Here is a 26203-nt window from a genome sequence, read left to right on the forward strand (position 1 = left end):
CCAGAAGCCTCCACTCAATTTGGGGTCGCCCGCCACAACTCCTATTTCAGCCCGTTTCCACCCCCACTCGATACACAAATAAATTCTACCTGTAGGCGGACATTTTTAAAGGTTGGGCCTTACTGTTCAGGATGGAGAAGGGATCCCAGCACAAGTGGGATGACACAGAGGCCTGTCTCTGTATGCTGGTTGAATACACAAGAGTATATTAGCATACGTAAGTACTTTGAGATTGGTAGTTGTAGTAATTGGACCCAGTCAGGCAGTATCCATTTATTTTGCCTGAAATCCTGCTGAGCCAGACAGAGCAACATAGTTTTGCATCTGCAGTTCAGTAGTAGGCATTATTTGAATTTCCATTCTAATAGTGTTCATTTGAGACTTTAACCATTTAGGCAACAGAAGACAATTTGGTGAATTAACTCAGGAAAACTTCAATAAGTTGTAGATTAATACCCATTAAAGGCAGGGCGGAACTTGACTAGCATACTACAGCTCTTGTTTTCAGGTTCTGCCTTGGGAGCAGGTTAACACTCATTCCCTTCTGCTTCTGCTTCCCTCTAGATAAGTCATTTGCTGCGCAACTTGCGCACTGAAAGCTTCTGCTTATTAACTCACTCAAAGCCACAGCCCTCCGTGCGATCAAAGATATTATTGCATTTTAATTGACATAGAATCATAGATCTCTACAGTGCTGTTTGGAGGCCATTCAGCCCATTGAGTCTGCATAGGCCCTCCGAAAGAGCACCCTACCTAGGCCCACTCCCCTGCTCTTTCCCAATAACCCCACCTGTCCTGTACACTCTGGACACAGAGGGGCAATTTAGCATGGCCAATCCACCTAATCTGCACATCTTTGGACTGTGGAAGGAAACCAGAGTACCCGGAGGAAATCCACGCATTCGCGGTGTGAAAGTGCAAATGATAGTCACCCGAGGCCGGAATTGAACCCGGGCTCCTGGCGCAGTGAGGTAGCAGTGCTAATCACATTAATGAACCAAGCTTAGTTCTTTAAGGTTGAGTGATCAATCTCTGATTTGTCTTTTTTTAAATTAATTTTTACAGGATGTGGGTTTCGCTGGCTAGGCCAGCCTTTGCTGCCCATCACTAATTGCCGTTGAAGAGGTGGTGGTGAGCTGCCTTAAACCGCTGTAGTCCTTTGTGGTGTAGGTACATCCACTGTGATATTAGAGAGGGAAATCCAAGATTTTGATTCCGCGAATATGAAGGAACAGCGATATATTTCCAAGTCAGGATGGTGAATGACTCTGAGGGGAACTTCCGTGTGGTGGTGTTCCCATGTATCTGCTGCCCTTGGTCTTAGAAGTTCGGGGCTGTGGGTTTGGAAGGCGCTGCCTAAGGAGCCTTGATGAATTCCTGCAGTGCATTTTGTAGATGATACACACTGCTGCTACTATGCATTGGTAGTGGAGGGAATGAATGTTTGTGGAAGGGGTGCCAATTAAGCAGGCTGTTTTGTCCTGTTGAGCTTCTTGATTGTTGGAGCTGCACTCATCCAGGCAAGTGGGGGGTATTCCATTGCACTCTTGACTTGTGCCTTATAGATAGTGGAAAGGCTTTCACAAATCAGGAGGTGAGTTACTCACCGCAGGGTTCCTAGCCTCTGACCTGCTCTTGTAACCACAGTATTTATATTGCCAGTTTCTGGTCAATGGTCACTCCCAGGATGTTGATAGTGGGAGATTTAGTGATGGTAATGCCATTGAATGTCATGGGCAGGTGGTTTGATTCTCTCTTAGTAGAGATGGTCATTGCCTGTCACTTGTGTGACGTGATGTTGCTTGCCTCCCCAAGCCTGGATATTGTCCAGGCCTTGCTGTATTCGCACGTGTACTGTTTTAGTGTCTGATGAGTCATGAATGGATATTGCGCAATCATCAATGAACATCCCCACATCTGACCCGCCCCCCCCACAAACTGATGCCTACTTATGTGTTAAAAATACTATTGCCAATTGTACAGAGTTGCTGCTGTTGAGCTGGTGCATAATACCATACCAGTTATTTTATGGGTTTTTTTGGTATGTTTGTGTGTGCTCTTCTCTTTTTATATATATCTTATTCTGTGCACATGACGGTAAATATACTTTGTTCAAAAACACAATAAAAAACATTTATTAAAAAATTGCTGAGTAAGTGCCGCTTGATGGCATTGTTGGGGACGCCTTCCATCACTTTACTGATGACCGAGAGTAGGTTGATATGGCAGTAATTGGGTGGGTTGGATTTGTCCTGCTTTTTGTGTACAGGACATACCTGGGCAATTTTACACATTGCCGGGTAGATGCCAATGTTGTAGCTGTACTGGAACAATTTGACTAGGGGTGCGTCAAGTTCTGGAGCACAAGTCTTCAGTACTATTGCTGGAATATTGTCAGGGTCCGTCGCCTTTGCAGTATCCAGTTCCTTCAGCCATTTCTTGATATGACCTGGAGTGAATAAAATTGGATGAAGACTGGCATCTGTGATGCTGCAGATCTCCAGAGGAGGCCGAGATGGACCATCCACTCGGCACATCTGGCTGAAGATTGTTGTGTATGCTTCAGCTTTGGCTTGTGCTGGGCTCCTCCACCATTGAAGAGGAGGAAATTTGTGGAGCCTACTCCAGTGAATTGTTTAATTGTCCACCAGCATTCACGACTGGATGTGACAGGACTACAGAGCTTAGATCTGATCCGTTGGTTGTCAGACCGCTTAGTTCTATCATCATTTGCTGCTTTTGTTGCAAGTAGTCCTGTGTTGTAGCTTCACCAAGTTGACACCTCATTTTGTGATATGCCGATGCTGCCCCTCGCATGCTCACCTGCACTCTTCTTTAAACTAGGGTTGATCCCCTGGCTTGGTGGGAGAGGTAGAGTGGGGGATATGCCGGGGCATGAGGTTACAGATTGTGGTCGAGTACAATTCTGCTGCTGCTGATGGCCTACAGCACCTCATGGACGCCCAGTCTTGAGCTGCTAGATCTATTCTGAATCTATCCCATTTTTCACAATGGTATTGCCATGCAACACGATTGACAGTATCCTAAATGTGAAGACAGAACGTCATCTCCATAAGAACAGTGCGGCATGATCAGTTTCTAATTGGTTTCTTGAGGATGATGGTCATCTACTGGTGTAATTTCTCGTTGTCCACTGATTGGCCATCCAAAGTGTCAAGTTACTTGTGGGAATGTCCTTTTTGTGAAGATAAAAGAATGTTTTATGATATCTCACTTGCCCATTTGTCCAGGATGGGGAAAATATTCTGTCCTGCCCCCATGATTGATATTAAATCAGACCTTTATCAGTGACTTTATTTTGTCCAGGTTATTTGAAAATTCCTGTTACTTGTTATTTGGAATGAGTTATCTTGCTTTTAAAATAAAAGAATAGAATATAAAGTTGCTTATAACTTGAAACTAATAAATAAGTTTACAAATTATGAATATATATATGGAGAATATTTCTGCTTTTAGTTGAGATAAAACAGCGTGTGATGCCTGGAAACATGGATTCATTGGATGTCTAATTGATCTATCGGTAACTTCATTAAAACAGACACCGTATTTTTGCTGGGACAACTACTTTGCTATAGTATGTTTTATTGTACCTTTCACTGCTTGGTACAAGTCAATAAAACTTGCAGAATAGTTCTGTAAAACTAAGTTACAGCACTTACACAAAGTCTATATAAAATACATATCAATACTTAAAGGTGATTGGTGTGCTAAATGTAACACAATGCATTCAGCTAACAGATATGAAAATTTAAATGAACTCCACAAAAACTAATTGCAGACCTTAATCTAAATTTACAAAATTGAAGATGGTTACATTGTGTGAAACAAGTTACTTCCCTTAAACATCATAAGTTAAACTGCACTTGTTTAATGCACAAGGCTGAATGTTTTAATTGTGAGGGAGATCGATGATTCCCTACCAATTATTGTTCATCTTTGACGTCTTGCATCAGTAGCTTGAAGGGCAATATCTTCTTCACCCCTGGTCAATTTTGAGTTAAGACCAAGTCATGTGATGCACTAGTGTCCCAGAATTCAGCACAAAGTCGAATTGGGTTGACATACTTTGGTTATTTGACCAATACCATAACTAAACTACAAAACTTTCCTATACAATGTAAATATTGAAAGTAATGCATAGGAACTTCAGGAGATCAGAGGAACTCGCTAAACACTTGTTATTAAACTGGAAATGGTGCCAAACTCAATTGGTTTGACATTTTCTGCTTTCGTCTTCCCATCACTTCTGTTCAAGATCAGGGGCGCGATTCTCCGACCCGGTGGGGGGTCGGAGAATCGCGCCCCAGATGAGTATCTGACTGCAGATTTATTCTACAACTTTAATATTGCTGCAAAACAGAAACCATGCACTCTGCAGTGAGAAAAAAAATCAACATTAATGCATTATAAAAGAAATATGAACCGATGAACAGGGCACTACATACAATTAGAAAATACAACCAAAGAGATCTCTGGGGGTGACAGGCCTTACTGGGTGCGATTTAATGGAACTTAGTATTGGAAATCAGCATGCATGAGTTTCTCGATTTGCCAGACTCGTTGCCTCCGCGCCTCGCTGCTAACGTGGGGCAACAGCTCCCTCACCATTCACTCGCAGTCAACACAAGCATAGCAGCGTGCAGACTTGACCAGGCTTCTCGATGCTGTCGATCTGATAGGGAACATCCTGTTCCTCGAGGGGGTCAGAGACAGCAGGGTCACCAATGCCACCTGGGAGTCAGTGACAGCGGCTGGCAGTGCGAGCAGCATCATCAGGAGGACCGTACAATGCTGGAAGAAGACCAAAGATCACCATCGAGCTGGAATGGTAATCAGAACCCGCATCTACCAGTGCACCCCTTTATGTCCAGGTGCAGTGCCCACACATGCCATCTGCTAAAGATCCATCGACCCATCAAGCGTGGGGCTCACAATGCCCTTTTCTCTGTCTCCACAGGAAAAGATAGCCCATAATAAGTGGGAAAGGGCCAAGGCGGGGGTGTAGAGTACCAGAGATTCGAGTCCTCACCCTCTATGAGGAACGGGCCCTGGATTGTCTGAGGTGAGAGCAGACACCAACAGCAGAGGTGAGGATCCATTGCCTCTTCACTTAAATCACCTATCTAAAGTGATGATCCTTCCCTCTCACTGATCATCGGCGGGATTCTCGGCCCCGCCGTGCCATATTTCTGCCTCAACCCGCCGGCGGGATTCTCCATTACGTCGGCCGGTCAATGAGGTTTCCCATTGTGGGGCAGCCCCACGCTGTTGGGAAACCCCCAGGCTGCCGGCAAAACAGAACATCCTGCCGGCGGAGAATCCCTCCCTGTATGTCTATTGTCTCGCATGATCTCCATCTGTTGGGGCTGGGCCATCCGGGGACATTCCCCCCTTGGCACCCCAAAAGACCATTTTGGAGGAGAGCTCCGAGGAGACCACCATCGAGGCGTAACAGCTATTATCCTCCACTAGTGCAGAGAGACGCACCTCGGTGGGTGGCATTAGTGGACACGCTTCTGGGGCACAATCAGTGCCATTCTCCATTCAGGAGCTACAGCTGTGCAAGCCTTCCCAGGCGGCCCAATCTCACCGTAACCAAATTCTACCATCCACATATTCCACTGGCACTTGAGGTGCAGTTGAACAGCCTTGACTTCCAGTGTGTTTAACCCACGGTGATGAGCCAGTTACATGCAGCACTCACCACACCAGCAACAAAAGCATCAGCAATCTGCGAAAACATTTCTTCAACGGTGTCATGAGGTGGCCCATTTGGATCAGTGTCGCACACCAGGTTCCGCAGCCTCTTCCTGCGTCACACCTGATTGCCTTCTGGACTGATACATCCCCCCCCGGTCTGTGTTCCAGAACCCAGATATCTCAGAAAATATAAGGAGTTGGAGACTGGGGGGGGGGGGGGGGGGGTGCAACTCTTGGGTATCATGTACGGTACTCTTTCAGAGGTTGGAGGGCGTTGAGTGTAGGGGGGGGGGGGGGGAGTGGACTCTATAGGTCAACGGTGACCATGGGCGGTCCCGGACCCCTTTTTCTTTTTCTCGTTTGTTTTTTTGTTGCCACCGTGGGAGGGTTTGTTTTATTGGATGCATATATTGACAGGTGGGCCGTTGTTTGGGGTGGTGGGAGGATGGGTTCGTTGGTCTTGTTAAGGGGATTGATTTTGTATTTGTTACCGTTTACTGTTTGTGGGTGGGGTGTAAATTTTGATGGAAAATGTGAAAATGGAGAATCAAAACATTTATTTTTTTTAAAAATCTCAGAAAATATTGTCCTTTCTAGCTACAGGAAAGGAAAGAAAAAGTAACAGCAGCCTCCAGCCATTTTCAGCCACCAGCAGCAAACACAACCTGAAGCTGTGAAGTGCTCTAAGAACTAGCGATGTTAACTCTTCATTCAGAATAGCCTTCATCTGTGAAGCTAGAGGCTGCTCACAGTCAATGGGAGTGACCTTCCGCATAGAACCAAGAGCAGGGCTCTGTCCTGGAAATGTTTGATAGGGCAGCCAGGCAACAGTTGTAGTAGACCCTGTTATGGATCTCCATGATATTTAAAGATGGCTTGAAGACATCACAGGCAAAAAGCTCCTCACTGACCAAGCCACCCCCCCCCCCTCACCCAAGCACTGGGGCAGCAGCTCCAGCGCCCTTGAGCTGCATGACAGAAATGGAAATGGTTACTCACCTCCTCGGTTCCCCTCAGCAGCCATTGCGCCAGCTTCATGTGTTTAAAAAGGAGTACTAAACTATGTCTGCGTGATTTCTCGCTGGGAGCCGGTAAGTTTCTGGGAGGCCATTGTATTCAACTTCAATCTCGTTAATTATATGCTCGTTATATTTGGGCGTGATTCAGAACTCTCCATCAGGAGCGGGCCGGCCAGGAGTGGGCCGGTTAGATAGCAAACTGATTCACGCCTGGTGCGAATCTCTGTTTTGTCCTTACCTGCTATTTAACTGGAAGCCCAGATCTGTGCCCGGTACAATGTGGTGGTTAAATCGCACCCAATACTTCTATTTCTGGATGCCAATGGTTTTGAGGCCTACCATATATCCTTAGATTGTGCTCTCTATCATAACCATCAATATGGGTGCCCCCTGTTCAAAATCTCTCAAACTTCAAACCATTGTAAGGTTCACCAAGAAAAACAAGTCATTGTCATCTAAGCCTTAGAATCATAGAATCTACAGTGCAGAAGGAGGCCATTCAGCCCATCGAGTCTGCACAGGCCCCTGAAAGAGCACCCTACCTAAACCCACACTTCCACCCTGTCCCCGTAACCCAGAAACCCCACCTAACTTTTGGACACTACGGGGCAATTTAACGTGACCAATCCACCGAACCTGCACATCTTTGGACAGTGGGAGGAAACTGGAGGAAACTCAGACAGACACAGGGAGAACATGCAGACTCCGTACAGACAGTGATCCAAGCGGGAATTGATGCTGTGAAGCACATGTTCCACATAGTAACTGGCAATGATTATTATCTTTCACCGGAGGTTTATCTTCAGCACACTGGAACATCATCAGTGCATTCCAAAGGGTGAGGTAAGTTTGATATTTTGCATACCGAGTAGTTTTTTATTGTTATAGGAATGTGGGCTTATCTTACTTCCTAAAGTATTCACACAATTGTCGTCTCAGTTATGCTTGGTATGTGAAATATGACTAGATTTTTCCCCTTTCTGAACTTTTAAATGCTGACCCCTTTTTTTTCCCCCCAGACCAGAATAGTACTTCGGAACTAATCTTAAGTAACATAATCTTAAAATTCACAGTGAGCCAGTTTGTGACTTACAATGCTCCACAACACCAAGCAATTAATAATAATAATAATAATCTTTATTGTCACAAGTAGGCTTACATTAACACTGCAATGAAGTTACTGTGAAAAGCCCCGAGTCGGCACACTCCGGCGCCTGTTCGGGTGCACGGAGGGAGAATTCACGGAGGTCCAAATTTCCTAACGGATAAATTACCTAATTATGACATTTGAGATATTTATAAAAACATAAACACTTGAAATAGGCATATTAACCTTTTTTTATTCATTCACGAGATTTGAGTATTACTGGCATGGCCAGCATTTGTTGCCATCCTTAATTGTACTTTGGAAGATAGAGAAAAGGGAAGGAATTGGAGAATTTTGGAAGGCAAAATGGCAGTTAGTTGGTTGAGTTGGCCCAAGGTTGCTAAAATAGAAATTCCTTTCCAAAGGGGAAAAATGAATAATGGTTGCATAACTGGGATTCCTATGTATAAAAATCTGAACAGTCTCGAATGTCTCAAATGCATTTTTAAAAATAGCTATGTACAAAAATGTTTCTCTTCCTCTCAAGGCAAATGATCTCCTTACTGATTTTTATTCTGGAGATGAAAGTTAATAAGAATTGATATAGCCACCTGGGGGCACTGTTACATAGTACAGGAAGTAAAGATCCTATGATACTTGCCCAAAATCATTTTCCAATTGCTTTTACAGGCAGTCCTCAGACTTGCAACACATTTGGTTCATGGAAACCGTGTCTTGTCGAAACGTCTTAAGTCAGAACGGATTTTCCCACAAGAACAATGTTAGAAATTGGGGATTGGTTCCTGAAGGGTTGGCACAGTGGTTGGCACTGCTGCCTCACAGCGCCAGGGACCTGGGTTCAATTCTGGCCTAGGGTGACTGTCTGTGCAGTTTGCACTTTCTTCCCGTGTCTGCGTGGGTTTCCTCCGCTTGTCTGCATGGGTTTCCTCCACGTGCTCTGGTTTCCTCCCAGAGTCCAAAGATGTGCAGATTAGGAGGGGTTATGAGGTTCGGACAGGGGTGTGGGCCTAGGTAGGGTGCTCTTGCAGAGGGTCGGTGCAGACTCGATGGGCTGAACGGCCTCCTGCACCCTGGGAATTTTATGGCACCAAGTTCCAATACCCTATTTTCACCAAAGGAAACCAGACTGTTCTATTCCGTTCTAAAAGAAAGTAATATAGCAATCTAATTTTATTAAGAGTTTAAGAAAAAGTATGGAAATGAAAAGCTTTGCCAAGCAAAAATGCATTGGAACAGGAACTGAGAGTCTTGAGTCAGGGAGATGAGCGTTGGTTTCCTCCGGGTGCTCCGGTTTCCTCACACAGTCCAAAGATGTGCAGGTTAGGTGGATTAGCCATGCCAAATTGTCCTTAGGTTAGATGGGGTTGCAGGGATACGGGGATAGGGTGGAGGTGTGGGGTTAAGTAGGGTGCTCTTTCCAAGAGCCGGTGCAGACTCCTCAGTGCAGGAATAGATTTGGACACCATTTAAAATGGTGTCTCGATCTCTCGACCTTCCGAACCCCCAACTCACCGATAAGGGGCCCCACCCCACAAGTGCAGGGCACCCCGGTGCCTGATCCTTAGCATGGGAAAAATGCCAGCCTGGCACCCTGGCAGTGCCCCTGCCAGCTGGCAGTGCCACCTGGGCACCCTGGCAGTACCAGGCCAGCACTCAGGTGGCAGTAGAGGGTGCCAGGCTGGCACCAGAGGACAACCACCTGGGAGCCTCGGGTCCCCTGGGAGCCCCCCCCCCCCAAAAAAATGTTGTTCCTTTTGGTTTGTGGGAGCCAGCACTGAATGGCGCTCATCCAAGGTCTCCGAGGTGAAGGGGCTAGATCCCAGGTCCTCGGTAGATCAGGCAAGTGGATATGAGAGTGAGACTAGCTGTCCCGCTCTAATACGCAGATTTACCAGGCAGTGATCCCGCCCACAATGAGTGGGATTCAGATCGTGAAATCGCGTTAAATCTCACGAGGCATGGCGACCTAGCTAGACCCCAGAAGAGGGATCTGCCGCATCGCCTTTCGGGCGCAATGTGGCCGGCAGATTGCTCCCAAAAGTTTTAATTCCAGATTTACTTAATCGATTGAATTTAAATGCCACTAGTTGCTATAGTGGACTTTGAACGTCTGTCTCTGGAACTTTACTCTGGGCCTCTGGCCAAATAACATTCCTGCCAAGTTACTAAACGAGAGAGACCAGCACTGCACTTGCTTCCAATTTGGTGACAATGCATCCGACCAGATACAGAGTTCATGGTATGGCTATCAGAAAGGTGAGTTGTGGAGGGGTAGCACAAATTGTAAAATGTAGAGAAGATGCCAACCTCGGGGGCTGGTTTAGCACAGGGCTAAAGAGCTGGCTTTTAACGCCGACCAAGGCAGGCCAGCAGCACGGTTCAATTCCTGTACCAGCTTCCCCGAACAGGCGCTGGGATGTGGAGACTAGGGGCTTTTCACAGTAACTTCATTTGAAGCCTACTTGTGACGATAAGCGATTTTCATTTCATTTCATTTTCAACCTCACCCAGAATAAAGGCTGTAAGAATCATAATTTGAAAAGTAACAGTGCCCTCTATGGTAGCAACTTTTAAAAGATAAATTAAAATGGTAAATGCATTTATCTTTGCAGTTAAAACAGCCAAACAGCACTCCAAGCATGCGAAAAAAATGATAGACATGACCCAACCGTGACTAAATTGTGATATTAAATGTAAGAAACTGGAGGTGTACTCGGATGCATGACTTGAAATATATATATTCAAGGGTATGGCATTTAGTCCGCTTTTAGATGGCAAAATAAGTTTCTATCCTTAGCCAGATTTTTCCAGAGAACAAGCATCTGCCATCGTATTATTGGCCTCAAACTCTAGCCCACTCCATAAACTCCACGCCAGCCCTTCTCCATCTCCTGATGGAGAGCTCTACATATGTTTTTGTCTGAATCTCGAAAGATAATGAAGCAAAATGTCACAGCTGCCCATATCTCCTGATCTCCACTATTTAACTCCAACCTGGCGCTTTCCACAAATGCCTGGGAACCAACATACTCCATGGAATGGCTTAACATCTCTACGTATCTTTACAGCCTTCAATTTATATTCCGAGGCAGATAGTTAAGACAATTACTTTTGAAGCAATGACTAGTTTCTCAGTATTCCATCAAAACTTACTCTGAACCTAATATATAGTTGTTTTATTAACTTTAACAGCACAACCACTAAATACATTTTGACAGCACAGTAAAATATGGCAATAAAGTGCACTTTATTTCTGGGAAGGAAGAACAGAATAAACATTTGCTTGACGATAGCATTATTGCAGCAAAGTAACATATTTTATTGTGCTTTGCCTCTCTGGTAAACTCTGAAAAATTGTTTTGCCAAGCTACGTATCTCATGAAGATATAATACTCCCAGTAGAAATTGATAAATGAGTCCAGAAAATACAGTTATATATTTTGGGTTGTGAGACACCAAAACTAAGTCTCGCACATGTCACTGATGCCAACAAATAAATATTATCTTCATTGTGAACTACAGTTGCAATTTTATTTCCAAGATAGCATTCTGACATTGTTAATTACAGGAAAAGAATAAATCATGCTTTTGCATCCCAGTGGATTTAGTTTTGTACACAGGCACTATACAGATGCACGGTGTGGCTCTGTTTCTCTGGTTATGAATATGGCGGTCAATATGGTCGCCTTCCTTAATCCTAATTGTGCCAAGCAGGACACGATTGCCATTGGCTTGCGAGCTTTCCCTAAGCTCTTCCTATGGATCTCTGTCAGGTTCTCCCACCAAGTATGCCCTATACTTCTGGGACCTGTTTCATCATTCGCACAAAATTCACTCCAAAGGGGCCATCCTTTCCCTTTGAGGTACTTTCTGATTTCCTCTTCCCATACGGGACACTGTCCTACTCTACTGGTCGCTGTGACCTCGAATTCTTGGGGGTTCATAAGGCGTTCCATTGCCTTCATTGATATTTCTATCGCTATCTCTGGGGTCTCTACCAAATTTGGAATAGGGGTGATAAAGTGGTGATGTAAACACGGGTACGGCTTACGCTAATTTCCGGCCTACAAAACTTCCGACAGTTTTACGCAACAAAATCTTTCAGGTTTACCTTATATCCCTGTTAGTACGCATGCAAATAACGCACTTCCGAATCTTGGTGGTTTGATCAGTATTGGTCTTACGCTTGTGGTTTTTCTTTTTTCCAATTGGATTCTAATTCAAATTTTGGGTTCTCTCGGAGTGACTAGCCACTTCTAGGTCGAGTCCCGTCAGATGTCGCCAGTAAATGTTGCTCTGTTTCTCTGGTTATGAATATGGCGGTCAATATGGTCGCCTTCCTTAATCCTAATTATGTTTGCTTTAGAGTCGCCAGGTGTCTCCCGATACCGCCACAAGGGTCAAACCCGAATACTGATCAAAGAACCAATACACCAGTTAGTTAGTTCAAAGTCAATACTATTTATTTACACACTCAGTAAGATCTACACATGCACAAAGTACCACAGACTAAACCATCTCTAACGCTAACACCTACACTTAGCTTCGGGTGCCCACTCAGTCAGAGGAACAATGGCCGTTCGGATCTGAGGTTGTTCGGTTCGAGATGGTACAGGAGAACAGCTAAGGTCATCCGTCTGGTTGCGAGCGTTGACCTTGGACTTGCTTGCTTCTGGTGCAGCTGGTGGATGGGTCTCTGCTTTGAGAGCCAAATCCAAGAGAGTGATTCTCTCGTGGGGGTTCCTTCTTATACCCGGAGGGGCTTCGCGTGCTTTTAAGCGGGCCTTAAACTTGGCCCCAATTAATTGGGCCGCTTCTCGATCACTGGTATTGATCTTGACAAATAAAGGGGTGGGTGCCCTGATGGCTGGTCGTATCATTGGTGGCCGTTGGCCTGGTTTTGTTTGTGTTTTCGGTTGGGGAACTGGCGCCAGGATGTCTGGAGCAGTATTGGTTGCTTGAGTGTCTTTCCTTTGTTCCCGGAGATGGGCCATCAATATGTTAATTGACCTATAGTTTCAGCTCTGTCTGGGAGCTGTCTTTCCGATATGCAGACAGGCTCTGTGCCTGCTTGCTTTCCTAACGTTGTCCACAGTTCCCTACAGTCTTTGCGAGCGTCCATTTTGTATTCCGGAAGTGGCCATCCCAGATGGCTACAACAGTTTTCTTTCAAACAATTTCGAACATGTTGGTCTCCTTGGTGAAAGTTGGTGTTTTATATACCTCCGTAAGTCTTAGAAACAGATAAAATATTGAGTCAATAATTTAGCTGCTGTTTGCCACTATAATTGTCATAATTCAAAGGAAGTATGAATTGAGGGCAATCTATGTTTATGGTAGATTCCTGTGTTAAAGCCGCTGCAAAATAAAGTGTTGAATTTGCTCTCTACATTTCTCCTTCCGTCTTCCCTTGTATTGCAGAGGCATACCATCATGTAACATGTGCCGCATGGTAACGTGGGTACCACCATGTAACGTGTACCACCATGTAACATGGTTCCTCCTGTGAACTGTTCAAATTTACACTGCAGGAAGGTTGATACTTTCTAGCCTGAGATGTGCAGAAGCTGCTCCTCACCATGGAGTAGGTCATTACTTCCGTTGACATTAATGGAAGTCAAATTTTGGTGAGATGCAAAACGGGCTATCGTTTTGCTGTTATCCATTTTACACTATCTCACCAAGTCAAAGTCTATCCTTGTGTGTCAGGCAGGTTTACCATTGGAAGATCAAAACTATGAAATTACAGAATTGATTGCAATGATACCTGCCCTCTAAATCCGTTAACAAGACTATACCTAGGTTCCAGCAGAAGCGGCATTATTAAGCTTTCGAATTACTCCAGGCAATTGAAGCAGAGACGGAGGCGTAGAAAACAGTCAATAGTGGGAAGCACAAGGCAGCATGGTGGTGCAGTAGGTTAGCACTGCGGCCTCACGGCGCCGAGGTCCCAGGTTCGATCCCGGCTCTGGGTCACTGTACGTGTGGTGTTTGCACATTCTCCCCGTGTTTGCGTGGGTTTCGCTCCCGCAACCCAAAAATGTGCAAGCTTGGTGGATTGGCCATGCTAAATTGCCCCTTAATTGGAAAAAATGAATTGGGTACTTTAAATTTATTTTTAAAAAATAGTGGGAAGCACATCAGTAACGTGCCAATCAAGTCAATATGAAGAACATCTTTTTGTTAGAAAGCCTGTACTTTTACATTGGAAATAACATGACACACTCAATAAACACAGCAGCTGCATTTTAAGGTTGAGTGACTTAATATTTCCAACTGAGCAAAGCTGAACATAATATTAATTGGCATTGGAGACACAGCAGCTATTAGAAGAGTCCTATATCTGTTCTGTCAGCAAATCCCTCATTAATTGCTGTCTTTGATACGGCTTCCAAGTGAGATCTTGCTGGCTTATTTTGGGTTTCATTCAATCCGTTGAGCCAACGTTGATTTTTCTTTACATTATAGGAGCAGGGGCTTCTGTTTTTATCTCCGTGTTTTATATGAAAATGTTCTTTAGGTTTCTGTCTGCTGTGGACTGAAGGCCAAATAACTGCAGCCATTAAATAATCTATTTTTTCCCCCAACCCAAACTTGCTGACTGTAAAATTCATGAATGATTAACAGCCTGTAAAACTGACATCACGTTTTGTGATCTTTTAAAGGGCGGGGTAATCACAGTAATGATTGTGAGGTTTACAATGAATGTAACAACTTTATTACATGAATTGTGTATACTATACTCGATCATTCTTAGTTGGCTGGACAGCTGGATTGTGTTGCACAGCAAGGCCAACCAACAGCAGGGGTTCAATTTCTGTACCGGGAAGGCCCCGCCTTGCTCCTTGCCTGAGGTGTGGTGATCCTCAGGTTAAATAACCACCAGTCAGCTCTCCCCCTCCAAGTGGAAAGCAGCCTATGGTTACTTCACTAAACCGTTATCTGCTGAAGTCTGCAATTGCAATAATTTGTCTCTGTCCATGTAGAACATTCGGTTGGATGTTAATATTGAATTAGAAAAGACAAACCAGACACAGAAAATGATTTCAAGTACAATAACGTTGTATGTACGTTTTGTCTTATTTTCAAATTTGAATTGAAAGGAAGGCTATATGGATGATTCAATAAAGCGGATCTATGCCAGCGGTTTCTGACATGCCATGTTTGCAAGTCTGGCCCTTGGGAGCTGCCTGGCAGGATTGCAGCCTCTTTTCTTATGCTGCAATGAAGAAGAGCGATTGGAGAGCAAGTCAGACTGGGCTGTTCTTGTGTACTCCTGGCGTTAGCTTGCGTGCTAACAGTTTGAAGTGGGTTACTCTCTCAAACTGGAAATGATCCTTACCAAAGAGGACATAGGAAATATATTAAGAGCATAAGCAGTTCAATATATGTTTTATGTTTTTAAGAGTTAAACATTATTACCATCAGTGATTTTTGCAGTTTGGTTAGGTGGGAACGATGCTTTTTATTGACTTATTTCCCATTTTGTGCAGAATGTAGTGACCTATAGGGCAGAATGTAATGCCCCTCCCCACATCCCCTCCATCCTCGGCGATAAGTTTGGAGGAGGGGGGTACTTAATCGGGTTAGGAAAGTGCAGGCTGGGTACCCCACTGTCTTCCGACCTCTGCCTTTTATTAAGTCCAGAGCGGGAAGGCTCCCGGATAACCTGGATGCTAATTGGCCCTTAACTGTGCCCTTAATTGGACAATTATGCCCACTTAATAATACTATTATATTATTATTTAACAGCCTTATCCCATTGGTATGCCTGATTAAACATTTCCTCAACCTGCCCTGCCACCTTCAACAATTTCTGCGCACATACCCCTAAGGTCTTTCTCCTTCTGCACCTCTTTTTGAATTCTACTCTTTACACACAGCCACATCAACTGCATTACCTTCATCAACCCTCTTTATCTCATCAATAAAAATCAGTCAAGTTATTTAAATGTAATTTGCCTTTAACAATTCCTGCTGGCTCTCCTTAATTAATCCACATCTGACCAAGTGGTTGTTAGTTTTGTTCCTGATTATCATTTTAAAAGCTTTCCCACAACTAAGGATAAACTGACTGACCTGACCTATAATTGCTGGGTTTATCCGAGGACCCTTTGTTTTTTGAATGTTTGCAATTCTCTAGCCCCCTGTCATTATCTCCTGTATATAAGATTGCATAATTCCTATTGAAAGATTATGACCATTGTCTCTGCAATCTCTACCCCGTCAACCGCCTTCTTTTATGCTTTTGGAAGACATTTGGATTCCCTGTGCACCTTTTTGTTAGACAAAACCCAATAAGCGATTAAACATAGGATAGAATATTTTGGTCTTTAAAAAATGGAGGAATGAATTATTTTGCAATTTTTTTTTTTTACATGTGTCCAAACAAATTTAAATCTCGTATTAATTCAGCAGAAACAACAAAGAAAAGAAAATCAAGATTGATGGAGTGAAGCTAGTTGGTATGGTAAGTACTTAACTGTGAACCTGATAGAAGTAATGTGTAAATTTCACTTCTCCATTTTGTTTAACCACAGTTTTATTTTAATGACTTCATTAAGGTTTCCCTTAACTCAAAGAGGATGAATAAGTAAATCACAAGTAAATGAGATTTAGCCCCACCTTGTGGCACCGTTGAGTAGCGTCATCAACCCATTTAAAAGCAGGGTGACATTCATAATGACCTCCGGATTCATCAAATGATCAAAGGCTGTGGCCTGGTGTGCTAAGAATGGCAGCACTTGTACAGTATATGATTTGTGGGGACATTGACTGGAATTGAATCTTATACCCTGGAGCTATCAAATGATTTTGTTATCTATTTGCGTCATTGTCCCCCATCTAATATTTCTAACTAAGTGTCTCAGTGTTACACTCCTCAGTGCCATGAATGTTATTTTGTGATTTTTGCAGCTTTGATAAGAAATAACTTGCATAGCACCTTATCGTGTTTTTCAAAAATATCCCAAAGTACTTCATGCATACTTAATTACTTGGAATAGCAATCACGGTTATTCTGTATAGACGAAACATAGACCATTCAGCCCATCAAATCTACACCGGCACTCTGAAAGTGCACCCTAACCTCTGCCCATTCCCCCCGCCCTATCCCTGCAACCCTGTAACTGCATTTAAACATGGCTCACTAAGGGGCAATTTAACATGGCCATCCACTTAGCATGGCCAATCTGCACATCGTTGGACTGTGGGAGGAAACCGGAGCACCCGGAGGAAATCCACGCAAACCTGGAGAGAACGGGCAAACTCCACGGACAGTCACCCAAGCCTGGAATAAAATCTGGGTCCCTGACACTGTGAGGCACCAGCACTAACCACTGTGCCGCCATACCATCCCTGGCAGCCAGGTGTGGTCCCATTAATAGTGTTGGAATACATGGTCAAGTTAATCCATTTTTGGTAGCTTTGATTGACAGAGAAACATTGGCCATAACATCAGGAGAACTCCATGATGCACTATCAATTACGGCGAGACGAGAGTAGAATGTAATTGAGGCTTTATTACACAGCGATGTGTGGCCTCCTACAGCAGCTTACAAAATGGCTGCTGTTCGGAGAGCACACACATTTATACTCCGCCTCCTGGGCGGAGCCAGCAGGCAGGGATCTACCTGTAGTACAGGGGCCTTACCGTAATACCCATATATACAATATGATACAACAGTGGGTGACTACCACATTCACCCCCTGTTAAAAATGAGTCCAGTGGGGGGGGTGGAAAACTATATACATACAGATTGGTTTTAAAATTACAGAGAAGGTTACAAATTTAGACGATCGGGCGCCTTGATTTGTCGTTGAGAGCGCCGCAGTGATGGTGGCGACTCAGGTGTCGGCTTGGTCTTCGGTGACTCCGGGAGTGTGTCGAAATTGTCTTCATCTCCGGGTGGGAGCAAAGGGAGGACGGATTGTCCTGGAGTGGGGGCTGTGGTGGGGTGTGCTGGGGGAGGGGAGAGTGGCGCGGGGTTGGGGGGGGGGCAGCTGGTGCCAGATGGTGCCAGATCCCTGAGGGAGACTGTGTCTTGGCGGCCGTCGGGGTATGCTACGTACGCGTACTGCGGGTTCGCATGGAGTAGCTGTACTCTCTCAACCAACGGGTCCGCCTTGTGGAGCCGCACGTGCTTGCGGAGGAGAACGGGTCCTGGATTGCTAGCCACGTTGGGAACGAAACCCCGGAGGTAGACCGGGCAAAGAGACGTTCATGGGGGTTTTCGTTGGTCGCGGTGCACAGGACCGACCGAATGGAATGAAGGGTGTCGGGTAGGACCTCCTGCCAGCGGTTGGCCGGGAGATTTCTGGACCGTAAGGCCAGCTGGACGGCCCTCCAGATCGTCCCAATCTCCCACTTCACCTGCCTGTTTCCCCTCAGGTTGTAGCTGGTCGTCCTGCTCGAGGCAATGCCCCTGTTGAGCAGGTACTGGCGCAGCTCCTCGCTCATAAATGAGGATCCCCGGTCGCCGTGGACGTAGGCGGGGAAACCTAACAGAGCGAAGATGGTGTTGAGGGCTTTGATGACGGTGGAAGACGTCATATCGGGGCATGGGACGGCGAAGGGGAATCTGGAATATTCGTTGACCACATTAAGAAAGTACGTGTTGCGGTCGGTGGAGGGGAGGGGCCCTTTGAAGTCCACGCTGAGGCGTTCAAAGGGGCGGGAGGCCTTCACCAGGCGCGCACGGTCTGGCCGGTAAAAGTGCGGTTTACACGCCGCGCAGACCTGGCAGTCTCTGGTGATAGCCCTGACATCCTCGATGGAGTAGGGCAGATTGCGGGCCTTAATGAAGTGGTAAAAGCGTGTGACACCCGGGTGACAGAGATCGTCGTGCAGGATCCGGAGTCGGTCCACTTGTGCGCTGGCACATGTACCTCGGGACAGGGCATCGGGGGGCTCGTTGAGCTTACCAGGGCGATACCAAATCTCGTAATCCTGGGTGGAGAGCTCGATCCTCCACCTCAAGATTTTATCGTTTTTGATCTTACCCCGCTGTGTGTTGTTAAACATGAAGGCAACCGACCGTTGGTCAGTGAGGAGAGTGAATATCCTACCGGCCAGATAATGCCTCCAATGTCGCACAGCTTCAATGATTGCTTGGGCCTCCTTTTCGACAGAGGAGTGCTGAATTTCGGAGGCATGGAGGGTGCGGGAAAAGAATGCCACGGGCCTGCCCTGGTTGAGGGTGGCGGCCAGAGCGACGTCTGATGCATCACTCTCGACTTGGAAGGGGAGCGTCTCGTCGACTGCGTGCATCGCGGCCTTGGCGATGTCGGCCTTGATACGGTTGAAGGCCTGGTGAACCTCGGACGTCAGTGGGAAAGCGGTGGATTGAATGAGTGGGCGGGCCTTGTCCGCATAGTTTGGAACCCACTGGGCGTAATACTAAAAGAACCCCAGGCATCGTTTGAGGGCCTTGGGGCAGTGGGGGAGGGGGAGTTCCATGAGGGGGCGCATGCGATCGGGGTCGGGCCCTAGAACTCCGTTCTGAACCATATAGCCGAGGATGGCTAATCAGTTCGTGCTGAACACACATTTCTCCTTGTTGTAAGTTAGGTTGAGGAGTGTGGCGGTGTGGAGAAATTTGGAAAGGTTAGCGTCGTGGTCCTGCTGGTCGTGGCCGAAGATGGTGACGTTATCCATCTTCGGCCAACGAGAAAGTTACGGGAAAGTGGCCCGCAGCCCGTACCGTTCAACCATTCAATCCATCTGCCGTTGGAAGACCGAGACCCCGTTGGTGACGCCGAAGGGAACCCTAAGGAAATGGTGACGGCGGCCATCTGCTTCAAAAGCAATGTATGGGCGGTCTGCCTTACGGATGGGGGGCTGGTGGTCGGCATATTTCAGGTCCACTGTCGAGAAAACCCGGTACTGTGCAATCTGATTGACCATATCAGATATGTGTGGTAGGGGGTATGCGTCGAGCTGCGTGTACTGATTGATGGTCTGACTGTAGTCAACGACCGTCCTGTTTTTCTCCCCGGTTTTCACCACTACCACTCGGGCTCTCCAGGGGCTGTTGCTGGCCTCGCTGATACCTTCCCGCAGCAGCTGCTGGACATCAGACCTGATGAAGGTCCTGTCCTGGGCACTGTACCGTCTGCTCCTGGTGGCGACGGGTTTGCAATCCGGGGTGAGGTTTGCAAACAGGGAAGGCGGGTCGACCTTGAGGGTCGCGAGGCCGCAAACAGTAAGGGGTGGTAGGGGCCCGTCAAATTTCAGGGTTAGGCTCTGGAGGTTGCACTGGAAGTCCAGGCCGAGTAGCAAGGTAGCGCAGAGGTTGGGGAGGTTGTAGAGCCGAAAGCCACTGAACTCTACGCCCTGGACGGTGAGGGTGGCGATGCAGTGCTCAGTGCTCCCGGAGTCCAGAAGGCAGGATATCTCATGTCCGTCGACCTTCACCTTTGTCGAAGCGGTCACGAGGTTGTGCGTTCAAGACTGGTTGATCGTGACCGAGGCGAGACGCGGCTGGTCGTCTGGGTTGCAGGCGATGAGTGACCTGATGAGGTGCCCGACGGGCAGGGCTCCTGAGGTGGGTAAGATGGCAGCGTCCACGGGCTGCACATGTCCTGGGGCAGGCAAGATGACATCGCCCTCGGGCCGCATGTGTCCTGGGGCAGGCAAGATGGCGGTGCCCATTGGTTCTGAGGCAAGCAAGATGGCGGCGCCCACGGGCCGCACGTGGGGGGTGCCGGGACAATAGCGGCGATTGAACGGGCCTGGCACACTGCAGCGAAATGTCCCTTCTTGCCACAGGCTTTGCAGAGCGCGCTCCGTGCCGGGCAGCGCTGCCGGGGGTGTTTTGTCTGTCCGCAGAAGTAGCACTTGGGTCCCCCGGGGTTGGTTGGCTGCCGCGCAGCACAGGAGGGGGGTTGGCTGAGGGCGGTCGCTGATGGGGTCCACGATGCACGGGGGGGTGGGCCGTGCGGTCGGGGGCATGAACCTGTACGGTTCGTGAGGCGACCGTGAGCAAGAGCGCTAGTTTCTTAGTCGCCGCGAGGTCAAGCGTGGCCCCTTCTAAGAGGCTCTGGCAGATGTAGTCAGACCCTATGCCCGTAACGAACGTGTCTCTCATTAGCAGGTTCGAATGTTCAGTGACCTAAACGGCCCGGCAGTCACAGTCTCTCACCAGGGCAGGCAGGGAACGCCAGAAATCTTCCACAGACTCACCGGGAAGTTGGTGCCGCGTGGATAGGAGGTGCTTGGCGTAGATCTTGTTGGTCTGCTGAGCGTAATTCTCCTTCAGTAGCGCCATGGCCTCTGCGTAGATAGGCGCGTCCTGAATGAGGGAAAAATCGTTGGAGCTCAGCCATGTGTACAGAATCTGGAGCTTCTGTGCTTCTGAGATTGGGTCTGGCGCAGACCCGATGTATGCTTCAAAACAAGCTAGCCAATGTGCAAAGTCCTTTTTGGCGTTGTCTGCTTGAGGATGCAGCTACAGGCAATCCGGCTTGATGCAGAGTTCCATCTCTGAAAAATCTGTGTAATAAATTGATGCACTATCAATTACGACGAGATGGGAGTAGAATGTAATCGAGGCTTTATTACACAGAGATGTGTGGCTTCCTACAGCAGCTTACGAAATGGCTGCTGTTCGGAGAGCACACACATTTATACTCCGCCTCCTGGGCGGAGCCAGCAGGCAGGGATCTACCCCCGTACCTGTAGTACAGGGGCCTTATCGTAATACCCTCGTATGCAGTGCAGTATATACAATATAATACAACAGTGGTGACTACCACACTCCACTTTTTCCTTCAAATCGTACTTTGGGGTCTTTAACATCCACCCAAGCTCTCACATTGCCCATGTTTATTATCTCATCTGAAGGGCAACACCTCCAGAAACACTCCCTCTGTGCTACATTGAAGTTGAAACCTAAGTAAGTGTTCATGTAGTAGTGGGATTTGAACTTAGAACTTTCCGACTCCGAGGTGTAAGTGCCATTAATTCAAGCTAACAACTTGATGAAGTACTTGTTATTGTGAGGGTTGATCCAATTCTCCAGACTAAGTTGGATTAAACTCTCAATGGTTATGGCAACAGGTAATAGACAAATCTGGGCCTTAATCAGTGACCATGTAGTTGAGTGTCAGCATCTTTGGTTCTTGCGTTAAAAGCTGCTAATTATTTTTGTTGCTCTGCAAAATTTGTCATTGTAAGTTGTAATATACTGCTCGTGGATATAATTGTTAACTTTATGTTCCTAAAGATTAGTAGATCCATAATATCTCAGTGTCATAATAAAATTAGTTACACAAAAATGATGTAGTGCCAAGTCGTTTGGTCAATTATATGTTTCACTGAAATGTTGTTGTATTTAGTCTGTAGGGCATACACCACAGCTTCGACCTGTTAATACGCCTGACATGGAAATACATAACCCGAACAGAATGTCTTGCTATGGTGAAAGTAAGTAAAAACACAAAATTGTAATTTATATCAATTGCACTTACCCTAACATGGTTGCAAATGGAAGTAAGAGGAGTCAGTTCAAAAGAAAGGTTAAAACAACTTGAACTCTTTGTACTTGGAAGTAGGAGCATCAGAGATGTACATATTATACTCAGTGGATTAAAAATGGTTAATTCTGAACACTATTTTAAGGTAAAATAATATTACAGGACAAGCAGACAGGGCAAAAGGCAAGTTCAGGATTAATATCTGAAGCTGTTCTTCGTGCAGGTGGACTTAATAACTGAAATTCATTTCCACCTCGAGCAATGACCACAAAAGTTGAAGGAAGTAAAGAGATGAGATGATATCATAGGAGCTTTTTAGGTTTCCTTCTGGGGCTGAACTAGATGGGTCAAATAATCTCTCATCTGTACTCAACATAATTTTGAATGGATGCAACAGCCAATGACAAAGTTGAGTGCAAATTCACGGTCAATACATTTAATACTTGTATTACTTCATTGTCCATATTGAACCTTCTCCCTTCCACCCTGGTTTTATTTTATTTTTCTGCTGTAAGTGTTGAACAGTTGTTGTCAAAGACTTGTTGGGAAAGAATTGGTCGTGGCCTGATTTTGAGTGCATAACCAATGAGATGATTGAGTGTTCTGTGCTCCCAAACCTCATTCCGCCCCCCAGCAAACCATCCTTCGAGTGCTTTATGGTTATGAACCTCCTCTCTGGAATTGTTTCCCCTGTCTGCCTTCCTTCATTTCTTCGTACATTCAGTAATCTCCCCAAGACCAATTTCTTCAACCTTTGGACATTTCCAAAAACTCTCTTGCCAAATTCTAACATGATGTCCAAATAGTAAAAGTGCTGCATTAAGTGGAAATAATGTCTGATATAAATTGATCCCTAAATAGGTTGTAGGAAAAGTACTCTCAGAATTACATTCCTGTAGATGATGATTTGATGTTATCATCTTGTGCGCAGATGGTCTCAGAAACTGGCGAGCCAGTACGGACTATCTACATCTGCCGGAAACCGAACCTTCGGAGGACGGAGAGGATGATGCAGGAAATTCAAGAATTCGGCAGGACAGAATGTTGCCCAAAGTTCCTGGTAATAATTACACCGGCGGAAAGCTGCCCACTTTGAGAAAAGCACATGATATGGATTCTGTTTATTCACAAGTTAATGACTATCCCAGTCAGAAGAACTCAATTGAAGACTCATTGTATGAGAGTGTTGGGACAAAATATGAAGTAGATCATATTAATCTTCAACGTGATGGGCAATCAAAATCTGAACGTGGGGCTAATGAACTGGAATCACTTTTAATGTCTCAAAGGCAAGTGGCTCATGGTTTCAAGGAGCCAGCTGGAAGCATGAACATACCAGAGTACGCCTCAATTCGGAAAGTAAAGAAGAAAGAAAAGATCACAAATCAGGAGGTTGCACAGGAAAAACAACCAAGGAGAAATTTAAAGAATGGCTGTGTGTTGTTACCAGGATTCCGTAACCATGGGGAACAATTAAAACTGAAAGGAAAATCTGCTGCCTTTTCACAGACTGAGGTACATCATTTTCCTCTTTCTTTAAAATCAACGATCTGTCATTTTTAAAAAAATATTTATTTTTTCCTAAGTAAAAGCTTCCAATGATACAAATCATCCTTTCAATGGCTATACCAAACAATGTAAAGGTACCTGGTTGTTCTAGCTATAGGATGCAGTCAGGATTCTTTAATAATCATGATGTATCCCCACAGAACATACAGAATGCAACAAATACTCTATTGAATCATTAAAAATCTCTGTCATATCCTCAATCCCATTGGTCGTGAGTGATATGTGACACATTCACCTTTCAGAACCATGGCATTTAAAAACCAAAGGAACATATTATTGGGTTATCCACTCAAACCCTTATATCCCTGCTCGCAACATGGTTTTAATGTAATATTCTTAACGTAGATATATGGGTGGCACAGTGGTTAGCCCTGCTGTCTCACACCACCAGGGACCCCGGTTCAATTCCGGCCGTGGGTGATTATGTCGAGTTTGCACGTTCTCCCCGTGGATGGGTATCCTCCAGGTGCTCCGATTTTCTCTCACAGTCCAAACATGTGTTGGTTAGGTGGATTAGCCATGCTAAATTGCTCCTTAGTATCTAAGGGGTTAGGTGGGGATACGGGGGTGGGGGTGGGCCAGGTAGGGTGCTCTTTCAGAGGGTCGGTGCAGACTCAATGGGCTGAGTGGCCTCCTTCTGTGCTGTTGTGATTCTATATCAGGTCAAGTGAAGCATTTCAAAGGTCTCTGAAACACACACCGCATTCCTTCACCACCTTGCTACAAACTCACCCTGGGCTGTGTGTGCCATTTCCCCTGCAACTGCTTCATTGAAAAAAATGACAACATTTATCAGAGGAATTTGTACAGCAGCATGCTCCTTTTTACATTATACCTTTCTCCCTTGAGCAAACTATTGCCTCGACTATCTTTTTCTTATTTTTTTTAATAGCCATTATCCATAGCAAGATGGTTTCAATGATGCCTTGTTACTTTGCATCAAATTAATTGGGAAGAAATGTCTTTCCTCCCTCAGTTCCTGTGTCAAGGGGGCATTGGCTGGCTTGCAATTCTACAAATGTTTTTCAAAATGGAACATGGCTTATTTAAAATTCTCGATCAGGAGTGAAACTCTGTAATCGCGTAACTTCCCCGGTGGTGGTGGATACATTGAAGTGCTGGTGACCCTGTGGAGATGACATTCCCTTTTATCAACAAATTTATTAAGATAGAACTATAGCAGATGAGTCTGCCCAAACACAATCAATCGCCTATTCTCCCACAAAGGCTGTGTGTCTACTACCCATCTTGTAATTAAGATAAGTTTTTAGAAATGGCCAGGGGGAAGCCTTTGCCTTCTATTTTGTTTAAGAATTAGAATATCTTCTGAAACCCGCGGTATTAAAACAATTAAAATCTCCTCAAAACATAAAAGCCAACTTGAGTCGGTCTAAATTCAAGTGTATTCACATTTTAAACTTTTTAAAAGGCAGACTTGTAAATTGGACTTTGCTCCTTTTGGCAAAATGCCTTTTTTTTGTTAAAATGGCAATCCGGTTTTGGCAGCCCCCTCTAAATCTATTTTACATTCCAGAATCACTGTGCTGGGATACAAGGCAGCCTGATGTCTATTACAGAGTGTGAAGCAACAAACTCACTGGAGGAATGTGGGGAGGAGAGGATTGCATATGCCAATCTAACTGAAGGACAGCCAAATGCCGATAATGCCTGCTTTAAGGTATGTGCACCAACGAGACCAGAACTTTTTTTTTTTAAAAATACACTGATCATTTTGACTTGACTGAACTGAACAGCACAAACAAGCAAATCTCTTATTTTTATACTATAGTTTGAAGACTTTGTGTACAGGCAATTATATTTTATTGCTTGTATTCAATTTGCTTTAATCGATTGTCATACTTCACCATTTTAAAAATTGGATGGATAACAGAAGTTGCAGCCCATCCTGATATTCATAGAATAGAATTAAAGAGGCCATTCGGCCCACCGATTCTGCAGCTCTGAAAGAGCACTTCACCCAGCCCCACTCCCCTGCCCTATCCCCGTAACTACACCTAACCTTTGGGCACTAAGGGGCAAATTAGCATGGTCAATCCTAAGCTGCACATCTTTGGACTTTTGGAGGAAAACGGAGCACCTGGAGGAAACCTATGCAGACGCCACCCAGGCCCACGGTCAGGTCAGAATCAAACCCGGGTCCCTTGGGAAGCAGTAACAGGCTGACCACCAGCCCATTTTGTTGTCCTGCGTTACATTTTGATCAGTTTGGAAATGACAATCAAACTGTCGCCTACAATTTCTCAAAATTATAAAAGCCACATAAGCCTAGAACTTACCGTTGGGAGGTATA

The 26203-nt window shown here is 45.5% G+C and overlaps 1 protein-coding gene across 1 annotated transcript in view; it reads left to right on the top strand.

Annotated features, from left to right (window-relative positions):
- The window catches only part of LOC140428444 (phosphoprotein associated with glycosphingolipid-enriched microdomains 1-like), a 163638-nt gene that overhangs the window by 59825 nt on the left and 77610 nt on the right, over nucleotides 1-26203 (top strand). Inside the window, exons 3-6 of the mRNA XM_072514901.1 lie at nucleotides 16264-16318; nucleotides 22186-22273; nucleotides 23255-23838; nucleotides 25427-25570. Coding sequence (XP_072371002.1) covers nucleotides 16264-16318; nucleotides 22186-22273; nucleotides 23255-23838; nucleotides 25427-25570 — 871 coding nt within the window. The remainder of the gene's footprint in view (nucleotides 1-16263; nucleotides 16319-22185; nucleotides 22274-23254; nucleotides 23839-25426; nucleotides 25571-26203) is intronic.

Source organism: Scyliorhinus torazame, chromosome 8 (assembly GCF_047496885.1).
Source record: "Scyliorhinus torazame isolate Kashiwa2021f chromosome 8, sScyTor2.1, whole genome shotgun sequence".
Taxonomy (NCBI): domain Eukaryota; kingdom Metazoa; phylum Chordata; class Chondrichthyes; order Carcharhiniformes; family Scyliorhinidae; genus Scyliorhinus; species Scyliorhinus torazame.